The sequence below is a fragment of the Lithobates pipiens genome, unplaced genomic scaffold, assembly GCF_037356315.1.
Source record: "Lithobates pipiens isolate NorthernLeopardFrog02 unplaced genomic scaffold, aLitPip1_a1.2 Scaffold_30, whole genome shotgun sequence".
Lineage (NCBI taxonomy): Eukaryota > Metazoa > Chordata > Amphibia > Anura > Ranidae > Lithobates > Lithobates pipiens.
This window is the reverse complement of record NW_027507791.1, coordinates 99632936-99660500: the sequence shown is the minus strand read 5'-3', so window position 1 is coordinate 99660500 and position 27565 is coordinate 99632936. Positions and strand designations below refer to the sequence as shown.

Below are 27565 nucleotides of genomic sequence, written 5' to 3'. Positions count from 1 at the left end.
TATAGGAACACAATTTGCAGTTTTGATTGCCTTTCGCTATTGCGATTTTTTTTATTATTGTACACCTTCCTTACTTAAACATACATGTAATCTACAATGGCTACACTATATGGTGCCTTATTACATAGCAAGCTGTGATCTTGTCCTTGCCCAGCAGCTGCCAGTGTCTGCAGTGACACCAGTTCATCTCTTTATTATTTCTCCACATAGTTTGTGCAGCTTTGGCCACATAGTACTATAACAATGTATCAATACAGTATATACATTAATGATTTATGCAAGTTGTTGATGATTACACTTTAAATAATGAGCGCCTTTTTCACGTTATCTTTTCTTCCATTGTTATTGCCTGGTAACTGCCAGTATATTGGTTGGCATCCAGGGTGCAGTGACATCAGTTTTACCTCCATCCTCTCCAGTATCCCAACTACTTTTTCTGCAACAGAAATTTCAGCTTTGGCTGCATTGTGCTATAATAATATATCGATGTCGATTTTTACTATTTATGCCAGTGTAAGTGCAATCTGGGTTGCGAATGGAAAGGAAAGGTGCTCTTTTTTGGCATTCGTCGTTGCCCAGCAGCTGCCAGTATATCAGTTGGTATCCAGGGTGCGGTATGGGTTACTTTCCCATATTTATATCTGGCATCTAAAGCCAAGTTTTTATCACTTTGTGTTATAATAATATATTTATATAAACATTTTTATTTATGCACGTTGCTGATGGCTACACTTTAAGTAAAGGCGCCTTAGCTGTTTTCTTCTGCCATTCTTGTTGTTGCTTGGCAGCTGCCAGTATATCAGTGGATATGCAGTGGCACCAGTTTTCAGTTCCAGGTAGATCTCTATCTATCTCTAGATAGATCTCTATCAGTTCCATTCTTTCTCCACATCTATTTCTGTGACCTGAAGGACAGCTTTGACCACTTTGTGCCATAATAATTGTTGCTTGGCAGCTACCAGTATATCAGTTGGTGTCCAGGATACAGTGGCACCAGTTTTATTTCTATCGCCTGCATTATTTCTCTACATCTGTTTCTGTGATCTGAAGAACAGCGTTGACCACTTTTTTGTGCTGTAATAATGTGTGTGTGTATATATATATATATATATATATATATATATATATATATATATATATATATATATATATATATAAACTTTACTATTTGTGCAAGTTGTTGATGATACTTTAAGTAATGGCGCCTTCTCTTATGACACTTGCTGTTTTTTATTTATTTTCTGCCATTCTTGTTGTTGCTTGGCAGCTACCAGTATATCAGTTGGTATCCAGGGTGCAGTGACTTTTTATTTCTATCACCTCCACTATTTCTCCACATCTATTTCTGTGATATGAATGCCAGTTTTGGCCACTATATTATCATATTTATATAGGCAGTATTAATTATGCAAGTTGTAGATAGCTACACTTTAAGTAATGGTGCCTTAGCTGTTTTTTTTTTGGGGGGGGGGGGGTTGCCATTCTTGTTACTGCTTGGCAGCTGCCAGTATATCAGTTGGTATCCAGGGTGCAAGGGCACCAATCTTTATCTCTATCAGTTCCATTATTTCTTCACATCTATTTCTGTCGTATGAATGCCAGTTTTGACCGCCATGTGCTATTATAATATATTTATATAGACATTATTATTTTTGCAAGTTGTTGATGGGTACACTTTAAATAAAGGCGCCTTCTTCTATTCTGCCTATCTTGTTGTTTAGGACTTGGCAGTTGATATGCAGGGTGCAGTGACACCAGTTATATCTCTGCCACTTTCTCATCATTTTCTGCGATCTGGAAGGACAGAATTTTCAGCTTTGGCCGCATTGTATGAATATCTTTGGAGAGTCATTTTTTTTCCTCTCTCACTGTAAAATAAACATTTCTGACAAATTCTGGAATTCTAAGTATTTTCCGTATTTGTAATCCTTTCTTCAAACACAGGCTGGGCTTTCTTCTACCAAATTCGAGGGTCTCCAGTAAGAGAAATGCGATTTTCTATGTCTGCAGAGTCCTGGCTGTCCATGGATGGGGTGTCACCTTTAGGTGCCTGGTGTCACCCCCACTCTGTGATTAATGACCTGGAGACAAGTGGCTCGCCTGATTTTTGCACGTGTCATTTTTTTTCTGTACCTGACAACTAGTAATCTTTTCCTTCCCCTATTGAGACTCCGATTATTTATCCCAACAACATGCCCTCATCAACAGAGCTGTGATCGCTTCCACCCTCCATGTGGCTGTGTGAAATTCTCACATTGACGAGGCTGCAGGGCTGGGGAGCCAAGATATACACTCAGCACAAGTGTGACTGTGACCGCAATATTTTAATAACCTGATTTCATAGGCTGCACTTCTATCTGGGGTGAATGTGGCTGCAGCTCCTTTCTCCTGCTTCATCATCATCATCATAACTGACACATCAAATACTGACAGCAGCAGTAACCCATAGCAACCAATCAGCATTTCACTTTCAATAATTTGGCCACTTTCATAGGAAACTGAAATCTGGCTGCTTGCTGGGGAGGTAGCTTTTATAAGTGATGATTGCTCTTTGGACTGTTTTATTATATCAGATAGATTAGGAATATTAATGTTGCCATATTGCAAATGTGTCTCCTTTCACATTTCCCCCAAAATCTCCAATCATCACTACAGAACATAATCTCTGCACATTCCTTTAATTAAAGTTTTATTAGGGTTTGTTCACATGTGTTCGCTATACAGGCATACCCCACTTTTAATTATACAATGGGATTTAGTTACTAAAGCTGAAAAGTGCAAAATCAGGCTCACTTCTGTATAGAAACCAATGAGCTTCCAGGTTTTATTACCCAAGCTTAATTGAACAAGCTGGGGTTAGAAGCTCATTGGTTTCTATGCAGAAGTGAGCCTGATTTTGCACTTTTCAGCTTTAGTAAATAAACCCCATTGTGTACTTAAAAGCGGAGTATGCCTGTACTTGTGCACCACATGCACGCCATGACTATTCTTTACCCTGTGATGCAGATGTGTGCGTTTACTTGCGTCACTTTGCAAGGTCTTTGCATAGAGTGCAGTTGTAGGTGTCCTCATAGGACTGTGATTTTCAGTGCAGATAGCAATAGGAACACTATACATTTTCCTATTATATGTATAAGAAAATATAATGACTATTATGAGCTTAAAAAGTTTACTGACACGTTTTTGTTTTTTTGTTGTTTGTTTTTTTTAGCACAAAAATTCCAGAATAATGATCAGTAAATACTTATAAAATGTGTCCTGTTTTATTCCAATATCTGCATCTGACATACATGTATACCTATGTGCTCTGACGCAGATTTTTGGATTTGGTGTTCCGGATCTAAGCGTGGCCCATGTTTACGCACTTGTGTGAATGTCCCTATTGTAAACAACGCAACTGCGTTCAGATCTGTAAATAAAAAAGGCTTGTTAATGCAGCTTATTTCAGCCCTGTGAGTGAAGATTATGGGATTGATTTACTAAAGGCAAATTGACTGTGCAGTTTGCAGAGCTTTAGGAGCAGACGTTCTCCTGACTTCCATCATCAAGTGCAAGCAGAAATGCTGTTTTTTTTTGTATTTTCCTTGCATGTAATTGGGGTTTCTTTGTAAAGTGAAGCGTTACCTCATTTACTAAGCTCTGGAGCTATTGCGCTTGCAGAGTGCGTTTACTTGCATCGGCTTGCGTGTACTTTGCATAGAGTGCAGTGATAGGTGTCCTCATAGTACTGTGATTTTCAGTGCAGAGATGTGATCAGCAATGTAGAAATAGTAAAGTAACAATACATATTTTTCGAATATAGCATATGTTATGGAAAATATAATTACTACTATTTTGCATTAATATGATTATTATTATTATCAGTAGTAGTATACCAGTATTTTGAAACCAATAAGAAAATAATAATTTTTTCCTAAGGTCCTACAGCAGGTTCAATAAAAGTGCTTGGGCCCTTATGAAATATTAAAAAGAATAAAGTTTTCAAACTAAAAGTCAGTAATATTATTAATAATAACGTTTAAAAAAAATATATTATATTATACAGGATTTATATAGCGCCAACAGTTTGTGCAGCGCTTTACAACATTGGGGAAGACAGTACAATTAAAATACAATTCAATACAGGAAGGATCAGAAGGCCCTGCTCATTAGAGCTTACAGTCTAGTAATATGGCCCTATTGTCCACCCTGATCAAATATTTAAATATAACTGCAGACCTCAGATTGCAGTTTTCCCATTTCTTGCTGCTACAAATTGCCCATAGCTGGGCAATGTGTACAGCCAATTGGGAACCGACAGCTGGCCATGGGGTGAATGTCCTGCCCACCATCATGCAGCAAGCAGGAAGACATGTAGGTCATCCATGTTTATGGCCGGCATGTAAGAGTGCATAGGTCACTGGTTACCACTGCCCTGGACTTTTTTTGGTAGTGTAAAATGAGAAAAAAGATTTGCCTAAAGTTTGTAGTTAACTTTATACTTGTGATCATGGGGATAGGGGTATATAATAGTATAGGAATACACTATATGTGGAATTTTATGTCAAGGTAAGGTTATCCTTTAATCTTCTAATGATGTATCCAATTGGGGCTTTTAGTCGGAGTGCATTGCTTTTATACAGTATATACATTAAACAGCTACACACAGTACTGTATATACAGTTATGGGAACTTTCCAAAATTACATTTGTTGTTATTGGAATATTTCTTTTTATAACCGTATATGCTTATGGTATTATTATATACATATCATTTGTTCTGTGTTAAAGCGGTTGTATACCCGCAGGACAAAACCATACTAGCTCATTATGAAATACTTACCTTAGAACAAGGCCTCGGTATCTCACCTGGTCCACGCAGAGGGAGCTGATATTTTTCCCTCGACGTGTCTTTGGGTTTGCAGCTCCGGCGCTGTGAGTGGCCGGGGATGCGATTACATGACTCCCATGCATGAGTTTTCTTCTCGGCAAGGTCCAGCAGCGTCTGCCAGACCTTCATCTGGGCATTCTGACGTCAGCGGCTGCATGCAAAGTAAATATCTCCTAAACCGTACAGGTTTAGGAGATATTCATTTTACCTACAAGTAAGCCTTATTATAGCCTTACCTGTAGGTAAAAGTTCACAATTTGGGTATACAACCACTTTAATATAGTACCCTTATCACAGGTGTAGGTAACCTCTACACTCCAGCTATAGTGGAACTACAAATCCCATCATCCTTCTACTTCTGGGTGTCATGCCTGTCACTGTGAGAGTCTTGCAATGCATCATGGGACTTGTAGTTCCACAATAGCTGGAGTGATGTTGCCTACCCCTTACATAGACCATCAATGTAAATGTTCACTTTGCACTGTGAACCTTCATTGAGATTAGTAAATACAGTGAAGCTGTGCTCACTTTCAAATTCCTAATCATTTGCAAACAGAAAAGTAAAAAAAAAGAAAGATTTTTTTTGAATGATCAGCTGACAGAAGTGAACACAGCTTCACTATTTTTACTAGTTTAGTGCACCTTCACTTTGCTAAGTGAACAAACTCCAGTACTATAATAAATCAACTCATAACTATTGTAAACGGCTTTCAAGAAGTCTGCTCATTGCAAGCCCATCAATAATGCAGTATATACATTTCCAGAGACTTTCACCATCATCACAAGGCTGCACAAAGTGCTGCTTTACCAAGGAGTTAAAAATAGTCACTCAATACATGAAATGACGATTCATTTCAATTAGACAATTATGTGAAAAGCAAAGTCCTGTCTTTGAACTGTACTGTTTCCTTTAATTTTGTAAAACATCATGTAAACTGTTAGCAATATATAAATCCTGCATGATAATAATAATTTCATTCAAACCTGATTGGGTATTTAAGTGAACACAGTTGCAATTTATTGGATGAAGATTTTCAGCTCCTCAGCCTCAAAGAGGGAGATTTGCTAAAATTGATGCGCACAGATTCTGGTGTAGCTGTACATAGTAATCAATCAGCTTCCAGGTATATTGTCAAAACTTAATTGAACAAGCTGAAGATAGAAGCTGATTGGTTACTATGTACATTTGCACAAATTTTTGTCTGCTCCAGTTTTAGTAAATCTCCCCCAAAGTGTGTCAAGACGCCTATTTTGCGCACGGTACACCCATTTTCCAGTTATGCTTCAGATTACTATCTATACAGGCATACCCCACTTTTAAGTAGACAATGGGGTTTATTTACTAAAGCTGGAATGTGCAAAATCAGGCTCACTTCTGCATAGAAACCAATGAGCTTCTAACCCCAGCTTGTTCAATTAAGCTTTGGTAATAAAACCTGGAAGCTCATTGGTTTCTATGCAGAAGTGAGCCTGATTTTGCACATTCTAGCTTTAGTAAATATACCCGATTGTGTACTTAGTGGGGTATGCCTGTATACAGTTTTCTTTGATTACGCCAGCTAATCCTACTCATTGTTTTGTGTATACATGCGTTTCTCTAATTTAGCTTTGCATCATGTCTGACTAGGAACTCCAGAAAACCTGAATTTTAAATCCTTATCCAGGATGTGGTGTAACGTTCACGCCAACCTTTCTGTTTTCATGCATGGCTAAATGCTACATGATCCTACTGCCAACACACTAACTAAAATGCACATCACACGTATTCATTTTGCATGAAAACGTCTCTTTAGCTGAATAATGTATTAGGACCGGCATGTAACATACTGTACAACATTTATATATTTGTACTAAATAAGTAGAGAAAGTTCACTTTATAAATTGTGTGAACTTTCATTCCAGTTATCAGAAGCAAATTCCTGTTTATTTATTCCATCTGCACATCATTTGGCGTTCACATCGGGGTTCATTTACTAAAACTGAGTGCAAAATCTAGTTGACCTCTGCATAGAAACCAATCAGCTTCCAGGTTTTTTTTTTTTTTGGCTAAAGCTTAATTGAACAAGCTAAAGTTAGAAGCTGATTGGCTACCATGCACAGCTATACCAGATTTTGCACTCTCCAATTTTAGTAAATCAACCTCATAGTTGTATACTGAAGTGAATACTATCACCATTTAATAAATTAAGATTCATAACCCCTTTAGTTAATCAACTTCAGAGTCTCAGGCCCCATGCACACTGGGCTTAAAAAAAAACTCCAACGCTTGTATGGAGCGATTTCCTATACGTTTAGGCAAGTTTAGGAGCGTTTAGCGTTTAACCTGCTAGAAAGCTCCAATCAAAAATGCAAACCAGAGGGGTTTTTTTTTCCTGTTTTTAAATTGAGAGTATAAAATATGCATCTATATGCCTCTAATCGTCCTAATTTACATGGATGCATAAGATAACATTGAGCTGCTCCTACAGGCAGAATGCAAAACTCCTATGTATGTAGGGTTCTGTAAATCTGTGATTCTAATAAATAAATAAATAAATAAATATGAAAAAGGCATACATAGTCTGTTTCAAAGAGCTTGCATTTAGGTACATAAAAAAGAGAGAAACAACCAAAACAAAACATCAAAATAAAATAAATGAATAATCTAGGTTTTGGTCCATTTATGGCATCACAGTATAAGAGGCAGAAAAAATAAATGTGTAAACTGCATAGAGCAACCTGTCCGGACTTGATTAGTGTTGTGTGTATTGTTTTATGTTTGTGCTGTTTGTCCAACTTATTTGTAGTAATCTGATTGAATACGATTAGTTTGAAGGAATTGCACTTTTTTAATATAATATTTTTTGATATCATAATAAATTACTAAAGTTATTCAAACTTGATTTAATTCAGTCTGATCAATTAATTGTTGCTAATAGTAACCCCTTATTAGCCTGGTTCTATCGGGCTAACCCTCTCTCCTTTCTTTAAACTGCATAGAGTGCCTGACATTAATATGTTTTATATTTCCAGGTATAGTCATTCTGTAGTATACAGTATTCTCCTATTTTATACACATGCTGTTCCTATTAGCTGTGTGTTTCACAGTATTAGTCATAAGGACATTTCTTACTCTAGGTTGCAGATGCTAAAAACACGCACACCGATTTATTTTATTACCTATGAAAAAAGAAGACAAAAAAGGAATTTTTATTATTCTTAATGTTTTATTGGAGTTTGTGAGTTGCATTTCCGTAGTGTTTGGTGAGCCCGGTTCTAGACGATAAGGCATAGCTCATCAGCAACAAGCAGCATAGACTTGCCTCTGTACATAGGAATGTATTAGTAACACTTGTCCTTTTTCTTCCCAGTCAGCGACACATCGCCCTATCACAGCCCCAAGTTGGAAGAATGGAGCAGTCTAAGTAGGAACAGTTTTCAGTCTTCACAACACATGCTCAACGGGTTGGAAAAAGGTTCCCTCGAGCAGGAAGTCAAATACAGCCAGGTAAAGGGATTGAGAGCTAATTATTGGGGATTGGGAGGGGATAACAAACATTTGGAGCTCATTCATGCTACACAGTGCACATTATTGTGTGCATAATGCATATACACTGGTGTGCAATGTAAATGTGTGCTGCCATGGGCTGCAATACATTGTTAAAAACGTTGCAATGCTTGATTTTCTTTCTTCAATTGTGCTGCAGTACATTGCAATGCATTACAGAACATCGAAATGTACAGTGCAAAAAGGAATTTTTTTTTTTTTTCAGTGCACACCAACACAGAGTGTTGATGTGAATTAAAACCATAAGGATTTAAGGTGTTAGATTAAGTTCTGGAACCCAAGCCACATACCAAATCAATAGAGAAGACAAAAGGAGGTGCCCCAGGGATTTTGTGGGCAAGGGTTTAAACCAGATATAGAAGTAGAAACATATATAAAAGGGTAAAACATGTATTGATTGAACAACAAGACGTACAATTTACATGTAGAAGTAGTAAAATCAAAAAACAGTGGTTATATTACAGTATTCTACAGCAAGATTCTGAGTCATGGCATAGGTCTCATGGTAGGAGGCCAATCAATATACATGCGTTCAGAACTCCCAACATGTTTCGGAAAGTTTATGGGTTAAATTCCTTCTTCAGGGACTAATTTAAGCCAAGCTGTATTATCTAATGGTATAATGGCATAAAAGCTTGTATGTAGACAATATTTGGGATTCCGCCACATTACAGTTGGTTATCCTGTAAGTACTACCAATTTGCTCCAAAATAAATGTTTATCCTATATGTTTTATTCTCCCATGCTTTTCTCCCAAATATTGTCTACATACAAACTTTTATGCACATTATACTGATTATGGCTGACCCTTATCTTTCTCTGCCATTATACCATTAGATAATACAGCTTGGCTTAAATTAGCCCCTGAAAAGGGAATTTAACCCATGAAATTTCTGAAACATGTTGGGAGTTCTGAACACATGCATATTGATTGGCCTCCTACCATGAGACCTATGCCATGACTCAGAATCTTGCTATAGAATACTGTAATATAACCACAGTTTTTTTTTATTTCATTACTTCTACATGTGAATTGCAGATCTTGTTGTTTAATCAATACATTTTCTACTTTTTTTATATACATCTCTACTCTGGTTTCAACCCTTGCCCATAAAATCCCTAGGGCACCTCTTTTTGTCTTCTCTCCCGAATTAAGACCATAGGAGATAAGGCCAATTGCCTTGTTGTTGCACTGGAATTGTTTTGGGTAATGCTTTTCAATGTAACCCAATGCTGCTGGGGTAAATGAGCCCTAACACCTATTTATTCATGGCTGCACTATGAACTAGAGAAATGCTTAATGGTGACATTTTCTTGATGGTAATCTTTTTTGCAACCAGTGAGATTGCTTCTAATAAATGACGCAGTTGAGTACTGTCCATTTTAACTTAGGTGCAAATTAAAAAAATGTTAATAGACATTACTCAACTGAGCTGTTGCAAGTGCACTAATACAACTACAATGACGTTATGCTTGTAATAAATGAGGATGTTATTTCCTAGTATAATTAATGTCCAACATTGCACAAAGATATAACGATGGCTAATCTAGTTGCACGATCACCTTTGAATTTTTCAACATTTATGAAGTGTAAGGACGTATGCAATTGAATATGGATTGAAGAGATTGAGGTTAATTTACTAAATGTGTAGAGTCTTTTCACTATTTAAAGACTTTTCACCAATTAAATTATTAAATAAAAGTCCCTTTTTAACTGTTCCTTGTATATGATTGGGTATTCAAGTAAACACAGTTGCACCTTATTCATTAACATTTCTAGATGAACAGCCTCAACTCCTTTAGTAAATCAAGCCAATTGTTTCCCTATACTACATAGCTGAAAATCGAATGGAGACTATAGAGGGATTGTACTATTACAAATATCATGTTTAGCCAGTTTTAGAAAGCCAGAGATTTGTGAATAATCATTTGAAAAGTATAAATGATATTCTGCACAAATGGTCTCCCATACAAATAATCTTTCACACCAGAAATAGCCATGATTTTTTTGAAGAATATAATTTGTCACATATATATGTATCATAGTGATAGATAAGATTGAAAGTGTGTTTCTTTGCAGGGGTATTATTTATATTCAGGCTAGTTTTTATCATAAAACAATTAAACTAAAGATGGACAAATTGCCCCACAAAACAATTGTTCACCCAATCAAAAATGTATGAAAAACTCCAGCTCCAATTTTCTCTACAAAACATCTTTTGTATGAATGATCTTTCTTTTAGCCTAAAGCTGGATACACACTATATACAACTTTTGTTGTTATATTTCCTTTAGATTTACCTTCAACTATGTAGTGCAAGGGCCTTCCTGATTGCATACAAATTGAAAGTGTTTAGGTTTGACCTCATATTATATGGTTTTGGCAAAGGAAAAAAAATCTAAAGGAAATTGTATAGTGTGTATCCAGCTTAAATCGCTTGTGTTCTTTAGACTGCTATCTTATAGGCACTCTAAGGGGAGAATAGCATTGTTTCTTCTAGAATATAAAAAAAATACACAAGGTTGATTTAAAAAGATAAGAAGTTTAAACAAGAAAAACTAGAGCAAAAAGTAGACCTGCTGTCCATGTGCATCTTTTATCTTCTGGAGAGATGAAAGAAGGAATATGACTAGTAACTCTATCAGGCTTATTTACAACAGTTTTCTTTGTTCTAGTGCTCATAATTTAGGAAGTATGTCTTGTGAACATGTCCAACTGAACCTGACGAGTACAGTAAAACAAATAATTGTTTAAAATTAATAATATAATGGAAGTAGTCCTAAGCACAAAAATGAGCTGTCTTTGTGGCTGTAGAAGGATAGATTCATGCAGTAACTAGTATGACATTAAATTGAAGAAAAAAAAATAGAATGCAGAACCCAACTCTCCAGGGACTTTCTGAACTAGATTTGGGAACATGATAAAATATAAATGTTGTTTGATAGTTGTTCGGCATTAAAAGTTCTTAATATCATGTTGATCCAGGAAAGTGTCTAGCGGACAGCTTGGGGTAATGTGGAAATTCATATCATTTAAAGACAAGCTGGACTTTACTTCTTCTTTCCTTCTCTCTTGATCAGGAATAGTTTTGAGGATGCTTGGTTGATGGACGTTTTTCCTTGCTTTAGATTCTTATGTGAACAATTTTATTATATGGTTACTGCAAATAAATACTCATACAATACATGCACAAAAATTCCCATTACATGTAAAATAGTTACAGCTTGTGAAAGAGGTGAAACAACGGAACCGCTCAATGTAGCATTCATCACAACATTCTCAGTACTTCTTCATATCAAAATAGACTAAACACTCCTGGGAGCTATTCGTGGTGCCAACATTTGGACCAAGAGTTTTTTGTGGGCAATTTTGGGTTGGGTGCAATTACATTTCTGAATAATATCTGAAAAATTGCTGGTGTGGTAGTTTTATGTACGTTCCAGTAATATTACTTCAATCTTAACCACTTCAATACCGGGCACTTAAACACCTTCCTGCCCAGACCAATTTTGAGCTTTCAGCGCTGTCGCACTTTGAATGACAATTGCGCGGTCATGCTACACTGTACCCAAATGAAATTTGTATCATTTTTTTCCCACAAATAGAGCTTTCTTTTGGTGGTATTTGATCACCTCTACGGTTTTTATTTTTTGCTAAACAAATAAAAAAATACCGAAAATTTTGAAAAAAAAAATGTTTTTTTTTTTGTTTCAGTTTCAAAACTTTGCAAATAAGTAAGTTTTCTCCTTCACTGATGGGCACTGATGGGGTTACACTGATGGGCAATGATAAGGCGGCACTGATGGGCACCGATGAGGTGGCACCAATGAAGTGGCACTGATGAGGTGGCATTGATGGACACCGATATGTGGCACTGATAGGCGGCACTGATGGGTGGCACTGATGGGCGACACGGATGGGCACTGATAGGTGGCACAAATTGGCACAGATTGGCATGGATAAGTGGCACAGGTGGGCATGGGTTAGGCGGCACAGGTGGGCATGGGTAGGCGGCACAGGTGGGCATGGGTAGGCGGCACAGGTGGGCATGGGTAGGTGGCATAGGTGGGCATGGTTAGGCGGCACAGGTGGGCATGGGTAGGCACTGATAGGCGGCACAGATGGGAACTGATAGGTGGCATTGTATTATAATATATTGCACTAATGGATGCCAATCAGTGCCAATCAATAATGCATGCCAATCAGTGATGTCCATTGTGGGCACTGATTGGCATCCATTATGGGCACTGATTGGCATCCATTGTGGCACTGACTAGAATCCCTGGTGGTCTAGGGTGGCATACCTTGTCCTTGGCATCCCTGGTGGTCCGGTGGCGTCCCTGGTGGTCCAGTGTGGGCATCCTCGGGGGGCTGTGCTGATAATCGATCAGCACAGACCCCCCCTGTCAGAGGAGCAGCCGATCGACTCTCCTCTACTCGCGTCTGACAGACGCGAGTGAGGAAAAGCCGATCACCGGCTTTTCCTATTTACACTGTGATCAGCCGTGATTGGACACGGCTGATCACGTGGTAAAGAGTCTCCGTCGGAGACTCTTTACCGAGATCGTAGTTGCCGGGTGTCAGACTGACACCCCGCAACAACGATCGCCGCGATGCGCGCCCCCGGGGGCGCGCAGCGGCTCATAATCCTGATCACGTCATATGACGTCCGGTCAGGATTATGAAACCACTTTGCCGCCGTCCATTTGCTATAGGGCGGGCGGCAAGTGGTTAATAATATTTATTACTGTTATAGATGAAAAATAAACCTTTAGAGGTTATGTTAAAATTCTAAGAGTTAAGTTTAAGTGTTGTATTTGGGATAAGGATAGATTTAGGGGTTAGGTCGAGGATAAAAGTTAAGCTTAGTAGTTAGGTAAAGGTTTTAGGATTAAGGGGAAAGTTATTAATTTGAAGGGTTAAGGGTTTTAATTAAGGTTAATAATTAGGTTTATTGGTTGAAGGTTTAGGGTTAGATTTTAGGGGCAGTGTTCATGTTAAGGGTTAGGTTTACAGGTTTGGTCAAGGTTAATATTTAGGTTTAGGTGGTTAAATTAAAGTTTCAATTTGAGAGTTAGGTGTATGTTAAGGAGCAAGTTGAAGGTTTCAGCTGAGGTTTGGATAATGTTTACAATGAAGGGGTTAGGTTTTAGGTATTAGTAAGTTACTTATGATAACAATTTAAGTTCAATAAGTAATGGTTTCAGGTAAAACCAATTATTTTTTCTGGAATTCTCCCATTGTTTTGTAGCTGTAAAATGCATGTGTCAAAAGATATCACCTCAACTTTTATGAGGCCTGAATTCAATGTACCACCTTGGTATCTAGGCCACATTCCATTTAGGAATTGTATGTTCCCCCCTTACTATGACTGTATGATTAATTGACCACGTGATTAATGTTTAATACCCTGAATGGTTATCAGTGGTGTACCCCGAGGTTCAGTGCTGGGACCCATGCTTTTTAATATATTTATAAATGATATAGGGTCTGGGATTAAAAGTACTATTTCAGTTTTTGCAAATAGCACAAAGCTATGCAGTGGAATGTCCTTACAGGAGGTCTCAAACTTAATAGCCGACCTCAATGCACTGTTTAATTGGGAAACTATGCAGCAAATGAGGTTTAATGTTGATAAATAGAAATTTGTGCACTTGGGGGCTAAGAATGTGCATACATCATACATACCCTGTTTCCCCGAAAATAAGACCTATCGTGATTGTCGGTGATGGCTGCAATATAAGCCCTAGCCCCCAAATAAGCCCTAGTTAAAGTCCGTTTAGGTCTTATTTTCAAGGTAGGGTTTATTTTCGGGGAAACACGGTAGGGCTTATTTGGGGGGTTGGGCTTATATTGCAGCCATTACTGACAATCACGCTAGGTCTTATTTTCGGGGCAAACAGAGTACTAGGAGGAGTAAAACTGGGGGAATCAATGGAGGGGAAGGATCTGGGGGTTTTGGTAGATCATAAACTTAATAATAAGAAAGGTACGGACTCCATAGATATCATTTTGCCCCTGTACAAATCATTATTAAGACCGCATCTGGAATATATATTTCAGTTTTGGGCACCAGTTCATAAAATTTTTATTGGGGACCTGGAGAAAGTGCAGAGAAGGGCAACCAAACTGATAAGAGGCATGGATGAACTCAGCTATGAGGAAAGATTAGAGAAACTGAATGTATTCTCTCTTAAGAAGAAGAGGTTAAAGAGGAATATGATCAACATATATAAATAAATAAGTGGGCAATATAGTTAATCACTTTAAAGTAATCACAGAGGACAGGAGGCCCTCTTTCCATCTGGAGGAATGGATTATGCTTTGCTGGAGTTTTCTGCCATCCTCTGGATCAACTGTAGGTATAGGATTGTATATATATATATATATATATATATATATATATATAGAGAGAGAGAGAGAGAGAGAGGAAGAGAGGGAGAGAGAGGACTCCTGATACTAACCAGATACCACATATAAGATAAGTATTCCCCTAGGCTGGACAAGGGATATTATACACAAGAGTTAATGACAAGGTACAGAAAGACAAATAAGGACAAATAAAGTACAGATGAGGTTGCCACTTTAAATTTACCTAGTACTTGCTGGAATAATTAAAGCCGAATTCCAGCCTTACCTTCAGTCTTGCACAGTTGTACAGGCTCATCTCCTGTACTGAAATCATTGAGAGGAGGAAGGTGCTGCAATATTTTGAAGTAGCCATGTACAGTACCCTACTGACCCTCCTACCAGCCATTATCTGCCTGCGTTGTGCAGAGAAGGGCAGAGACCCAGTGGGGATGTCACTGGAACTAAAATAAGGTGTGTACTAAAAACAGAAAAGTTTTAATTACAAATATTACTAGCATGATGATGAAGGGGAAGAGAGAAAGCAGAGAACGTAAAATATAAGCAGATTAAACTCCAGCTTTTAACAATTGGTTGTTTGTTTTATTTAGAATTAGGAAATAATTCATATAAGCCAGTTTACTTATATTTTAAAATCAAACATTACATCGATATGAGTGTAATATGTATATAATACCCTTATAGTTGCATGTTTTCAAAGGACAAAAATGAATACACAGAGCTATTATTATAATGGCCACATTGAGGCTACATTTTGGACCATTGCTCATGACCCAGTCGTTACAATGATCATAAGATAAATAGGGTTATCATTTCTTAGTGATTAAAATGTGTAACCTTTGTCAAAGAACTCAACTTGCTTGCTGGCAAAATTCTATAGACACCAGTAAAGCAGTTAATGTAAAGCACTCAGTTGCAACAATAAAGAGCTTTCCCACAGAACAGGTAGAAGATGTTGAAGATCTGTCTGAGGAATAAAAATGATTGGTACCGCCAATGTGTGACATTTTTTTTCTATGTCTATGGGTACTTTATACATCAGAAGACCCTGGGTAAATAGGGGCATAACCACAAAAGTATATAAATAAGCTACCAGTATATACTAGCATGATTGACTATAGATTTAAATTTCTTTATTTACCCAAGTGAACCTGTATTTATTTTGAAAATCCAATCATGTGCATAGCAATGTAAAAATAGGCATTTCCTTTTTATTTGATTGGATGACTGAAGTTAATGCAGCTTCTTCAGCAAATCATCTCCAATGTGTTCATATGTTTTAAAACGATTGGTTGTCAGGCTGCAAACTGCAATCTACTGACTGCGGCAATGTTTAAACTAGCCACACATATACTTGATCTACTTTAGAAATAGAGATCACCACACATCGTTTTTCAATTTTTTTCCCCCCAAGGGTGTTTTTTTTACATGAGTGCAGAGATCTATTCCTTAGGGAACACAGAAAAATTCTATATTGTTGACTGAGATTTCCAAGAATGCTTTAAAATGTTTGCAACCAATGACGCACATATTTGATGCCACCAAATACTTGTTATTACATGTTTGTTAACTGCTCCAGTCCTGAATAATCACTGTTGATGAGATCTGCCTACAAAAGGGGGCAAACATGGCATGCCTTAGGGATATTCCTTCCTGGGAGGCATTCTCAATGAGATTCATATTAGTGCATATGTTTCTTCAAACCACAAAAGCCTCCTCTGTAACACAGCAATAGAAAAATTTGCATTAGCATGTCCCATATTAAATTCGCTTCAAAATGAATCATGCTTATATTCTGAAACCACAGAGCTATCACAATAAATACTTGCAAGTAACAAATGGCTTAAATCCTTTACTAATTCAAACCAACCGCTATAGTAATGACTCCATATAATATATCTATAATAAATGTAGTCAATCTTGGTGTGTAAAACTACAAATGATTGATTAATACCTGTACTTTCAATCACTGGTTTCTAGAGATCTTAAAAAAGATCATTTGTAAACCAGAATCATATGCATTAATTGTAATAGAATATACACATTTATTTACATAGGCATTTGTATAATCAGGGCTAAGTAGTCACCCTACTATGTTGAGTAAAAAGTGTTATTAAAGTGGGTAAAGTAGACCTTGAAGAGCCACCCTGAACTGGATACCTGTTGTAGTATATAACACCCAAAATAATAATTTATTTTTTAATCACCTTAATGGTGACAAATCTATGGCCTATGTCAGGGGTCTCCAAACTATGGCCCTCCAGTTGTTCAGGAACTACATTTCCCATCATGCCTAGTCACGTCTGTGAATGTCAGAGTTTTACAATGTCTCATGAGACTTGCAGTTCTGCAACAGCTGGAGGGCCTTAGTTTGAAGATCCCTGGCCTACATAAATGGTCCTGGAAAGTAGCCTTTCTCAGCCAAAGTTCCTCCAAGAGCTGTTATGGGTTCCTTGAACAATGAGCAATTTGTGCTTCTCCGATATGTAGTCACTGACACCAATTATCTTTTTGACTACCTATAAAGAGAGCATTCTTCCCACTGACTACCAATGAAAAGCCCCATACACACTATCATATTTTCTGCTGTTCTTTTCCTTCAGATTTACCAAAACCATATAATATGGGGTCAAACCTTAGGAGTTTCAATTTGTATGCAATCAGGCAGGCCCTCGTACTACATGGTCTTGGTAAATCTGAAGACAAAAATCAGCAGAAAACCTGATAGTGTGTATGGGGCTTAAGAAGCTCCCTTCCCACTGACCACCAGGCTAATGCATAGTGAACTGTAGATAAAGTAGTTATCAGCAGGGGTTCCCTGAGACCTAAAAGTTATTTCAATGGTTCCTCCATGTCAAAAAAGTTGAGTAAGGCTGCTGTAGAGTATAAAACCATCAGTATATAATGTAATAATATATATAGATAATGTGTTTAAAGCTCCATTCACACTTGTTGCGATTTCAGATGCAGAGTCACAACAGATTGGCATGACAATGGAAGTCACATTGTTTTCAATGTTGCCCGTTCACATCAATGCAATTCAGCATGGCACAACTTTGGAAAACGTTCCTGCGCTAATATTCAAACCACATCCAAGTTGCGTCCAAGCTACACTACATAATCGCTCTGGAAATCAGATTGCAGTAGTGTGAACCTAGCTTAAGATGGAGTGTAGGGAAAATTACTTTTATTGAAAATGAACCTCTAGAAGAGGCCAGTAAATTATGGTGATGGTTTATGACATCAGAAATGTTCAATTTTAAGGGTTTGTGTTTGTGGTTAGTCAGATTAGGAAAATATAATATCGATGAAATTCTCATTAATTTATTTTACACTCTAATTTGCAATGCAATGCACTGCTGTTGTGTATCCCCTTCCGTGTGCATTGCAGGGTGTTTTTACTATAAAGTTAGGAATACATATCTGTAAAAGACACATCTGTAAGCCAGTACACACACAGCCTCCTGTCCAGGGCGTTGGAAAATATAAACTGCTGAATCCATCTGCTTTCTATGAATTAAGGAATCTTTACATCCTTATTCTGTGGCCAATAAATTAAACTGTTCCATTTTCAGTGAAGAAAAAAAGTTACATTTATATTTTATGAAGCTATTCATTTTTTTTATTATCAAAGTGATGCCAAAAATGTATCCATGTTTTTAAAAGATAATCACAACTACCAAATGGATGCACAGGAGTTGGTTTTAGTAAATTAACCCCTATGTGTCCATTTGATACTTGTGATTATCTTTTAAAAACATAGCAATTTGTCATTATCTTTTAAAAATACAATAAACGGTTCACTTCGCAAGGAATATTGCCTTTTGCAAGGGCATTTTCTTTAGCTTGGTGAATGTGGGGAAGCTCTGTGGACTTCATTCAGTTCAATCATGTGAATGCAAACATTTATTTTTATTTTTTTATCTTGCACGACATTGAATAATGCAAAGTGAATTTTCACCACATTTACTAAGCTAAGGAAACATTCCCTTGCAAAGTGAACAGCCTATTTGCCTTTAGGATATCAACCTCATTAGATACAGTCAATTCCATACCATTATGTGTTAATTTTACAATATCTAATCATGTATAGATATTTTAAAAATGCTATTTTTCCCTGAAACTTATTGGATTTTTGAAGCGAACACAAGCTAATGGGAAAAATGATATCTCTAGTTTATAAGGGTCATTTACTAAACAGTAAAGGTTCAAATCAACTTGCAAACTGTGTAAAAAAAATAAAAAATAATTATTTTAAGGGAAATAATAAAAACAGGAATTTTCTTTTCACCTGAATGTAACTGACCTGGGCTTAGCCTCTCTGCATGACAATAAATGCTGTTATTTCATGAAACTTGAAATAATTTAAAACAGCCTTGTTAACGTGATTATGATTACAGCTTTAAAGCGGGAGTCCACCGGGACTCCGCGTTTTTTTTTTTTTTTTAAAAGCCAGCAGCTACAAATACTGCAGCTGCTGACTTTTAAATAGTGACACTTACCTGTCCAGCGCGCCCGCGATGTCGGCACCCGAAGCCGATCGCTCGCTCGGCTGCCGGGTCCCGCCGCCATCTTGGGTATGGGAATCAGGAAATGGAGCCTTTCGGCTTCATTTCCCGGTTCCCTACTGCGCATGCGCGAGCCGCGCAGCGCAATCCGGACGGTCCCCGCTGCCTCTGGGAGCTGTGTGTTTCCCAGCAGGCAGCGGGGCACTTGCTGAAGGGGGCGGGCGCTTGCGGAACGGGGGCGTAACATACGCTCGTTCCGCAGAGAGCTAGCCCGGAAGTGGGTGCAGTTACCTGGATTATCCAGGTAACTGCACCCCCCTCCCCCCTGAAAGGTGCCGATTGTGGCGCCGGAGGGGGGGGGGATTCCGATGAGCGGAGGTCCATTTTAGGGTGGACCTCCGCTTTAAATGATGAACATTTTAATTGCTTACATTTTTTTTTGACTGTTCACGGGCAGATGCAGGAATGTTTTTTATACCATATTATTTGTAAGCCTTTATTTTTACTTTTTTCTTGTTCAAGTATTTAATTAAAGATTATCAGAAAACATTGAATGTAATGAGTAAAGAGAACATTTTTACATTGTAACATTAGGATAATCTTATTACAGGAAAGTATATCTCTAGTCGCATATGACATCCTATAATTGTTTAGTTAAGATTTATATTAAGACAGATCAATGCAGTCTATTAATAGTTATCTATCAAGAAACAAGAATCTACCTGATATATATAAATTTATGTAGAGTCGCTAGTATATTTGGTGCTCTTTTCAATAGTGGAATATTATGGTTAATCTACCGCTGATTTGGGGCCTAATATCACCTTATTATTATGGTACGTCAACCAAATATAGTGGAGTTTACATGAATTAAAAAGGTAATATGAAAGACTTTTTTTTTTTTAAACTAGTTTGTATTTAGTGTTTAGTTTTTATGTGTCTATTATATTTAGCAAATTCCACTCTGTATGACCAAAATACACTTTGTTTTAATAACTGAATAACAATTGAATTTGTGGTGTATACCAGTGTTTATCAACCCATTTTAACTACTTGATGCCTGCACTATAGCCGAAAGACGGCTACAGTGCGGGCCTAAAATTACCGGGAGGACGTCCTCCCGTGCATGCGGGTCACGGGTGGTTTGCTCCGTGATCACCATGTCTATAAGACTCGGCTGATCACAGATTGGAGTAAGGGGTCGATCCGGGCCCCTTGCCTCATGATCAGCTGTCAGCCAATGACAGCTGATCACGTGATGTCAACAGAAGATCGTCAATCTGTATTTTTTTCCCCTCACGGTCAGCGAGAGGGGGAAGAGAAAGCCAATCACCAGCTTCTGTCAGAGGGACATCGGTCCCTCACACAGAGTGCCAACCATAAGTGCTTCTCAGTGCCCATCAGTGCCCATCCATGCAAAACATCCAGAAAACCACAGAACAGTGATGCAAAGTCTCTTTTAAGAGCACAAGAGCTACTACTTTTCCTGCATCCATGGTAGTTCCCCAACATGTATTTCTCACCAATATAACATTTTTGTATACCTATATTCAATGAAATGGGTAAATCTTAACCGTAAGATATGAATTCATATGCTACTCACAGACTTTAACAACTTGTATGCTAGATCATACATGATCCCACCACTGAACCAGGTTTCTGATTAAAGAACTTGGCATAAACATTCATGTTCACATTGGGCAAATATGCATTTTAGTAGCTATAATAGGAGAAAGAGCTCTTAGCAGACATCATCCATGCCTCACTGGGGCAAAAAGGAATAGAGATCAGAAATAAAAAAATCTATGCCAGCCAAGAGGCAAGGAGATGTATTCCTTTGTCAGGTAGTGCCAACAGACAAACATTTCTATAAATGACCAGCTCATGTAAATGGACTCTTTACTGCTATTGACAACTTAATATTGCAGTTTAAAAGCTATAATTGTGCAAAAAAGTGCACTGCCCCTTTCAATCTTATATGATTCCTCAATATTTACTCAAACATGATAAAGCTTGTGTAATGAATATACCATTATCAGAATGATTTTTTTTTTTAAATGAAAATGCAATTAATTTCCAGAATCATCACCATGCATGATATTAAATCTCATATAAACAAATAGGTCATAGTAATTCATATGTGAATAAAGTGCTCTGTGCTTGTAACCACTGTAGAAAAAAAGTGCTCCAGTGCTGAAAATTGCACCTCATTTAAAAAGGGCCTCTTACCAGATCTTAATGATCTCCAGTTACAGAGGACAAATGCGCTTTTGGTATTGCAAAGACAAGATCAACACTCTCATTGTAATAAAACCCTTTGAATTATTCTGATGGATGGGGATAATACACTTCTCGTATAGAAAGAGCTTGTCACATTTTCTGCTCCAACTGTTCAACATTTACATATATAAGGGCATAAGTAGGGAGAGACTTATTAATGCAATATGTTTAAAAAAACTCCTATTGAAAAAGGTATTGCACGTACATAAATGTTGGTTAAAAGAAGGTATTGAGCAGATCAGTGTGGCCACAGAAATCAGCTGACATGCCACCAGGTGATAATGTCACACACTAACTCTGCCCAACACGTTTCCACACAACTGGCATCCTCTGGGCATCCTCATTATGATCTGGTAAGAGGCCCTTTTTATATGCGGAGCACTTTTCAGCACTGGAACACTTTTTTCTACAGTGGTTTATGAGCACGGAACACTTTATTTACATATGAATTGCTATGGACTATTAGCTTATATTATATTTAATATCATGCATGGTGATTATTGTCATAACATTAATTGTATTTTCATTTTGAGTTTTTCATTCTGATTATGTTATATTCATTAGGCAAGTTGTATCATGTTTGTTTGAATATTGAGGATATGCACATAGGGCACTTTTTCGCACAATTATCATGTGGGTCTAACACCCCAACCCCAATCCTAGATAACATCAGAACCACTATACCCCCCACTCTGAGGTAACATCAGACCCCCCTATACCCCCTCCACTCCTAGGTAACACCAAAACCCTCCATTTCTAGGCAACACCAGACCCCACTATATCCCCCACTCCTAGGTAACATCAGACCCCACTATACCCCCTCACCTCAGTGCTGGCAAGTGGCATTGTGGGCTTCACCAGGGAGGGGCTTGGTCAGCAAGGGCCCAAAATTCTCCACCAGCTGTTGGTTTGATACCCCGTCCCCCTTCCTGATCATGAAGCCGATTGCTGAGTCTTGGCTTAGCTTGCTTATGATCGAGTATTAGGGTTATAGGTGGCGGGGATAACATTGATCTGCCCTTCTGGGAGGCTTGGGGGGGGGTTGGTGAAGTCTGGATTGTCACTAGTAACTGAGCCAGTTGTTCCAGCAGCTACTGACGCTCTCCCAGCTCCACACCCTGAATGGTCAGTCTGCCACTGGAGCTGATATGAGGAGACTCTGATCTATTGGGGGGTCTGTACGAAAGGGGGTGCTGATAACTGCTGATCTAATGGTTGGTCACCAATCATTAGATCAGTAGTCATTCCCCCTCCTTAGAGGCCCCGTATAGCTCACAGTCCCCTTACAGTATATCAGTGTCCCCCTTCTTTAGAGACCTCCAGTATATCAGCACCCCTTCCCGAACCTCCATATAGATTCCCTTACCAGCGGGACTCGGGAGGAAGGAAATTGGAGAGCTGGAGTTGCGGGGGTGGAGCTGGGAGGTGGTGCGGCTCTACAACTATTTTACTCCGCTATGCAAGGTTTGTACAATGACAAAATTACTGATAAGGATATTATTGAGGCAGGGGGAGAGAAGCACCGAGCAGAGCTGGAGAAATGAAAGCAGAGAGCACAGAGATGAGGCAGGCGTAGCCGACAGAAACTTCACTGAGCTGAGGATTCTCCACTGAGTAAAGCGCTGTGCTGGAATTTCTTCGGCATTGACTTCATCCCCAGGAGCCTATCACGGGCCTCCCTATCGGCCCCAGTACCCGAGTGCCGATAGGTCAGTCCACCCTGGTTGCAGCAGTCTTTAAGCACACAAGTTTTATTTATATTTTTAAAACTATGTGTAGAAAAATGTTAATTTCTAGAACTTGATGTTCTTGATACCTTACTCAAAGAACAACTGATTTTGCACAACTATATTTACAGCCTTTTAAATACTAAGGGACAATTTGATTTGTCCCATCCTCGTTCCCTCTGATATCCATTTCTACTGATATTTTTCCATAAATAAATAGTAAGAAAGGGAGGTCAGAACATATTGGCCCCATAAAGGATGATGAAGAGAATCTGGTTACAAAAGATGGAGAGATGGCGAAGGTTCTGAACTTATTCTTCTCCTCAGTCTTCACAGGGGAAACGGGAGATTCTATAACCAAGTCTGTAATGTTTATCTTCATAACACATCACAGGAAGCACCCTCATGGCTAACAGAGGATAAAATTAGAACTAGACTTGAAAAATTTAACATTAATAAGTCATCGGGACCAGAAGGCTTGCACCTGAGGGTCCTTAAGGAACTCAGTCTGGTGATAGCCAGACCACTTTTCCTAATTTTTATGGACAGTCTACTGACTGGAATGGTACCAGCTGTTTGGAGAAAAACCCATGTAGCACTAATATTTAAAAAAGAGCCAAGATATATCCCTGTGAACTATAGGCCAGTTAGCTTAACATCAAAAGTTTAAAGGGATTAAAGCCATTAGAAAGTGATTGAAATTGCATTGAGAAACATTTCAAAATACTGGGATTCCTCTTCTAAAGTAATAGAGGATGTTTTCATAGAAAAATGATTGCTAACTTTGTAAGAAGTATGTTCACTTTTAAAGAAAATGTTAGCAAATGAGGTGATGCTGTGACTCCAGTGAATATTCTATCATGACAGGGTAAATAAAAAACAAGATCTTTGCTAGCTCATGATTGGTTTATTGAAGTGAATACAGCTTCCCATTTTTAAAAAAAGCAGAGTGAAAATGTAGGTTTCTAAGTGGACATTCTTTATTTCTTTAGTGAATTAACCCCTGTTTTAAGAAGGTTCTACTGGTATAGGTTTTTGGAAGTTTTTTGCCAATTCACCATACCAAGTCTGGTTGTTCTGTGTACTTTAGCTTTGTAATATTACAAGTTGATGTTGTATCTGGTTTGGTAATATTTGGTATTGCACTTGCTATATCTTTTTAGCTGTGTGCCATTCTCATGACTTTGAAAAGTCTAAGTACCAGGAGGCCTCTGCAACACTACGCTTAAATCTTTTCAGATGTGATTACTGATGCGGTTACATGCAGCTCTAGTGTTTCTATACTAAATCCTCATGGCTACTGGTGGATATACTGCCAGATCAATGGCCCTAAGTGATCTATCACTATATGTGTTGGCTGCTATCTCCAAAACGAATATTAGCGCTTCAATATGAAAGTACCTCCAATCTGGTTATCCTATCCATGTTCTGTTTATGAGCCTGGCAGCCTGTATTGTATGTTGGAGAGCTGCATACTGAATTGCCACTAGCAAATAAGCCATATATCCTAGTTAGTACACTCCCAAGTACAATTTACATTTCTGCTGTTTTGTTTACCTCTTCGTATATGCTTTTGTGGTTTTATGGTTTAATTTATGCCCCTACTGCATGTCATCTCTAAATCACTGGAGGCAGTTCATTCCAGTGCAATGCAATGAGGTGCATTTAAAAAAAAAGTAATAATGATAATTGACCCTTTAATCACTCAAGGAACTTTTAAGAAATATAAATGCCCTGAAGGACATCAGATAAAGTAAACCTGCATGCCTGCTACCCCTTCTAAGCCCTTGTACACACGGTTGGACATTCTGACAACCAAATCCGTTGGATTTTGTCCGACGGATTTTGTTCGAAACTGTTGCATACACACGGTCGGACAAAGTTGTCAGAAAATCCGATTGTACATAACGTGATGACGTTATTTCGTTACGACAGGACTACGTTCAGGCTAGTAGCCAATAGCTTTGGTCTAGGAATTTGATCTGAGCATGCGTGGCACTTTGTTAGTCGGAGTAGGCTACACATGATCGGAGTATGTCCGATTGGAGCATTTTGTCGGAAAATTTTACCGGCAAGTTGAAAAAGTTGGATATTCCGATGGAAACAGTCTGATGGAGACCACACACAGTTGGAATATCTGACAAAACGGTCCGATAGGACACATTCTGTCAGAATCTCTGACCGTGTGTGCAAGGGCTAAGAGTATCTGTGCTTAATGAGTGTTGCAAGCTTTTTATTGTACCCTCTATTACATAGGTGCTCAACCTGTCACCCTCCAGCTGTTGTGCAGCTACAATTCCCATCATGCCTCTGCCTTTGGAAGTCATGCTTGAAACTGTCAGCCTTGAAATGCCTCATATTTTCGCAACAGCTGGAGGGCCACAGGTTGAGCACCCATGCTTATATCACTACTGTCCCAACTTGCTGGAATAATTTTTTCCTTCTGGGATGACAGCCATGCAGATCAATTTGATGCACTGTGTGGCGTATGGTCTGAGCACTGACAGGCTGACTCCCTACCCCTTCAACCTCTGCAGCAATGCTGGCAGCACTCACATGTCTATTTTCCAAAGACAACCTCTAGATTTGATGCTGAGCACATGCACTCAACCTCTTTGGTTGACCATGGCGAGGCCTGTTCTGAGTGGAACCTGTCCTGTTAAATCGCTGTACGGTCTTGGCCACCATGCTGCAGCTCAGTTTCAGGGTCTTGCCAATCTTTTTATAGGCTAGGCCATCTATATGTAGAGCAACAATTCTTTATTTCAGATCCTCAGAGACATTTTTGCCATGAGGTGCCATGTTGAACTTCCAGTGACCAGTATGAGAGATTGAGAGCAATAACACCAAATTTAACACACCTGCTCCCCATTCACACCTGAAACCTTGTAACACTGACGAGTTACATGACACCGGGGATTGAAAATGGCTAATTCGCGCCCAATTTGGAAATTTTCATTTAGGAGTTCACTCATTTTTGTTGCCAGTGGTTTAGACATTAATGGCTGTGTGTTGAGTTATTTTGAGGGGACAGCAAATTTACACTGTTATACAAGCTGTAAACTCACTACTTTACAATGTAGCAAAGTGTAATTTCTTCAGTGTTGTCGCATGAAAAAATATAATAAAATATTTACAAACATGTGAGAGGTGTACTCACTTTTGTGAGATACTGTATATATAGCCTTTGTAATCATTTTAATTTGAGAAAAAATTTCCATCCTGCTTTTTTGAATTCTCTTTTCACTACAAATGTTCCAAAATAAACTTTTTTGAATGAAATTATATCAGTGTATGCTCAGTTTTACCATGGCTTCCCCTCCTGCCCTCATATCGTAAACGTGTGCATCCGGGTAGTCTAAAGCAGGCCATACATTATGCAATTTGATTTCCTTCAACCACTGGAATCCCTCCTACAACGCTATTGTGTTCTGCCGGTGGGGAGCCTTCAGAATACAATAATCACTGCTGGCGGCTATAGCCCCTGACAGTGATCGGGCCGAAAAAAAAAACAAGAGGTTGGTGTTATTGAAGTTGATCGATTTCATTACAACTAGCCTCCCTATAGCCAGATCGAAATTCGTCCGACGTAAGCATGCATATTTATCTGACAACCATCCAGTTGACAAATCTTTTCGGTAGTTAGATCCTGCCAGCTATCTTTGACAACACTTTTGGTTTCATGGCTGGTCTAAGAACCTGTCACTACCAGGCAATTGTCCAACTCCAGCCAATACTTTTTTTTAAAGTTTTAATAGGGCAAGAAAAATATTCAATCTCTATCTTTTTTTTGTCTGTAACTCCTTTCAGTAGATATTTCCCTAACTTTCTGTCCCTGTAATGCCCTTATAAGATATAAGTATAAATATAACACATTTTAGTGTCTAACTTCAGCTTGCTCAATTAAATCTTGGAAATAAAACCTGGAAACTGATTGGTTTCTAGGCAGATTTGCACCAGAGTTTGCCCTCTCCAGGTTTAGTAGATAACCCCACATGTGTCTTGACGTGAAATGAGGAAGAATCTCTTTTATAGGAACATAAACAGCAAAAAACAAAACAAAAAAAACAACTAGATACTCTAATGCTGCGTACACACGATTGGACTTTCCGGCGGACTTGGTCTGTCGGACAATTCGATCGTGTGTGGGCTCCAGCGGACTTTTTCTTCCCAAAAGTCCGGCGGACCTAGAAATAAGACTGGCTTTAAATTTGTCCACCAGACTTGGCTTTTAGCGGACGATCCGTTCGCTTGTTTGCTAGTC

General features: G+C 38.4%; 1 protein-coding gene across 2 annotated transcripts in view; it reads left to right on the top strand.

The window, feature by feature from the left end:
• The window catches only part of PAX9 (paired box 9), a 63042-nt gene that overhangs the window by 6895 nt on the left and 28582 nt on the right, over nt 1-27565 (top strand). For both annotated transcript variants that reach the window (XM_077464685.1, XM_077464684.1), the window contains exon 3: nt 8220-8356. In XM_077464685.1, coding sequence (XP_077320811.1) covers nt 8220-8356 — 137 coding nt within the window. The remainder of the gene's footprint in view (nt 1-8219; nt 8357-27565) is intronic.